A 3,063-nucleotide genomic window follows, 5' to 3' on the forward strand; every position below is an offset into this window, starting at 1 on the left:
GAGGGGCCCCGGGACGGAAAAAAAAAAAAAAAAAAAAAAAGTAGCACATCTTTATACTGGCCAAATATCCTTCATTTGATGCCTTCTGGCATTTCAATGTAACATGTCCAAACAGAATGCCACCACTCACCCCAGGGCTGCTCTCTGAATTCCAGAGCTCAGTGAATGACACTGCCATTCCCATTTGCCCATCAGAATTTTTATCAACATTCAGTGATCAAAGGTGAACCACAAAGTAAACCAACACGCCCTATCCTTTCATGGAAAACAATTTCCCTTGCATTAAAAATTGCCTCATTTTCTTCATCTGCTTAGTTTTCTGTGAATTTATCACCAACTGATTACTTTTTGCCCCACTTAGAGGGATATTTGTACTGATTTGCTATTTGGGCCTTATGTGTTAAGACCTCATTTCTCAAGAAGGATTTTCCCCTTTCTTAGGCTTACTCTCTCATATGGAGAGGACATAATCTCCAATAAAATCTTGAGAAAGGGTACATATGACATAAAGAAATGTGAAATTTTGCATGGTGAAAATATCTTTATTTACCTCTCAAGTTCACTGCTGGCTTGAAAAATATAGACTTCCAGGTTGGGAATTACTTTCTCAAAACTTTAAAAGCATCAATCCATTGTTATCTACCATTCATTGTTCCTGCCATTCTGATTCCTGATCTTTTGAATATAGCCTGTGTTTTTCCTCTCTGAGATATTTCTTACCTTTTCCAGCCACTATGCTGTGTATTTAGTGGCAATTAAGTCTTTCTTATATTATTTCCCCCCCTTTGTTCTCTGATTTCCCACTCTGAAATGTCCTTACTCAGAAGTTGGCCCCTCCAGTATGTCATCTCTTCTTTTTTCTATCTTCCAACCATTTATCTTTTCGTTCTAGGAGATTTATCTGTTAAACATCTACCCACCTCTCAATAAATTTCACATGGTTTCTTCTACTCCCTTTGTTTCAGTTTTGTACATATGGGGATCCTTGGCTATATTTCTATTTCAGACTAGAAGCAGTGAGGTCTGGGAATGTGAAGGATGCTCAGGCTGTCATCATCTTCTAGAGCTTTTCTCTTGGGAGCCCAGTGAGGGAAGGAAGGGAGGGGGATTTCTTCCACTCAGTATTCAAACCTTCCCTTACTTCTTCTGCTTCCAAAACAGCGGCTCACCCACATCTTCAGCAGTAGCAACTGCTCCAGAAAGTAAACTCCCTGCCTTCTGACAGAGGAGGAGAAGCAGCACTGCTGGACTTCGCAGGCTGGGAAGAGGCCCAGGGAACTACTCTTCCTTAAACTTTCATACAAGCTTCCTGTTCTCACCCCTATTTTCCACCTTTAGAAGTTCCCAATGCTTCCAAGTTCTGAGACTGTCTAGGGATCAATGGAGTTAAGCATTTAATTGGAAATTGTCCTATTATTTTTCTTACCAGGCCAATTCCTATTTGTCTCTCTCAAGACTTAGTTTAGGTACACCTTTCCACAGACTTTGGCTCTATGAATTTAAGAATAAATACAGGCTTTAAAAATTAATGAAGGGGACTTCCCTGGTGGTCCAGTGGTAAAGAATCCTCCTTCCAATACAGGGGACGCAGGTTCAATCCCTGGTCAGGGAACTAAGATCCCACATGCCGAGGGGCAACTAAACCCGCACACCAAAACTACTGAGCCCCCGTGCCTCAACTAGAGAGCCTGCGTGTTGCAAACTATAGAGCCCATGTGCTCTGGAGCCCATACCACAACAAAGAGAGAAAACTCACATGCCACAACTAGAGAGAAGCCCACGCACTGCAGCAAAGAGCCCGTGTGCCACAACTAAGACCCGACACAGCCAAAAATAAAATAAATATTTTTTTAAAATTTAATGAAAAGTTTTACTCTATTCTCTTCTTCCATTTGATGGCAGTCACATCCGAAATTAAATTCAATTATCGCATCTGTAACATTACAAATTTTACTTTTTCTTACTTTGTCTGGAACCATCTTTATGAAGAAAAGCCAATATTATGGAGACTAGTTAAAAAAAATTCACACATGTTCTCAGTTAAGTAGCAATCCAGCCACAAAATAAGACCTCCAAATGTAGGCTATAAACAGCAAACTATTTCAAAACATGCCCTCCCTGATGTATATATGCGTGAAGACAATTTCTAATCTTTTCTGAATTTTCAAAAATCCTTTTAAGAATTTAATGAAGGCTACAAAACCTCTCGGAACGTCTGGCCTCACTATTTCAGAGAATCTTGTTTCAATGTTTCTCTTTCAATAACAAATATCAGATGGACTCAGTCTAATGTACTAGTTCACTGGCGTCACGCGTCTTTTCACCTGTGTCCATTCTATCCCCTTTGAATGGGCCACTGTGCAGAGCACTTACTGCTTTCAGAATTTCAGGGACCAACCTAAGTACCAGCTCATCATACAGCCTTCCCGACCACTCCAGTCAAAAGAGCTGACTGTCCAATTCATGTATCACTCACACCTTTCTTCCTCTTCCTTCTCCATCCACTCATCCAAAGTGCACAGCATGTCATGGGCTATGCTAAGAACGTATGGGTCACATTTGACATTACAGCGTTGTACTGTTAATTGCTTCAGGTTTTTCTTTACTCAGATACTGATAATCTTAAAAGCAGGAATTTTCATACTATACAGAACTTCAAAGATGTGACAATGTGATCAAACTCCACAATAAAAACAATGTTCTTTTAATTGATTTAAACAGGTAACATAAATGGAGTGGGGGTAAGTTCAGACAATGAAAACAAAGTAATTTGTCCTTAAGACTTTTCACATGCATGTCAACTACACTTTCTTATAAGTGTATTACTGCACTGAAGTGTCAGGTAAAGGCTGTTTAATATTCATTCCCCAAATGGAAAAACACATTTTAGCCACTGACCTGTTATTCTCAGGTTCAGACTGGGGTGAACCTCGATGATTATTTATAAGTCTCGTTGCATAAGTATTTGCCGCTTCTGAAAGATGTCCTCTTGGAACATTTTCCTTAACGGGAGGAAAGCTTTGACTTGACACAGGAGCTGTTGGAAACAAGAGCTCAGCAGGA

The 3,063-nt window shown here is 40.0% G+C and overlaps 1 protein-coding gene across 1 annotated transcript in view; it reads right to left on the minus strand.

Annotated features, from left to right (window-relative positions):
- MORC3 (MORC family CW-type zinc finger 3) overlaps nucleotides 1–3,063 on the minus strand; it is a 41,367-nt gene that overhangs the window by 5,970 nt on the left and 32,334 nt on the right. The window contains exon 14 of the mRNA XM_007470497.1: nucleotides 2,899–3,061. Within this exon, the coding sequence (XP_007470559.1) occupies nucleotides 2,899–3,061 (163 nt within the window). The remainder of the gene's footprint in view (nucleotides 1–2,898; nucleotides 3,062–3,063) is intronic.

This window comes from Lipotes vexillifer, unplaced genomic scaffold, assembly GCF_000442215.2.
Source record: "Lipotes vexillifer unplaced genomic scaffold, Lipotes_vexillifer_v1.1 scaffold402, whole genome shotgun sequence".
In the NCBI taxonomy this organism is placed as follows: domain Eukaryota; kingdom Metazoa; phylum Chordata; class Mammalia; order Artiodactyla; family Lipotidae; genus Lipotes; species Lipotes vexillifer.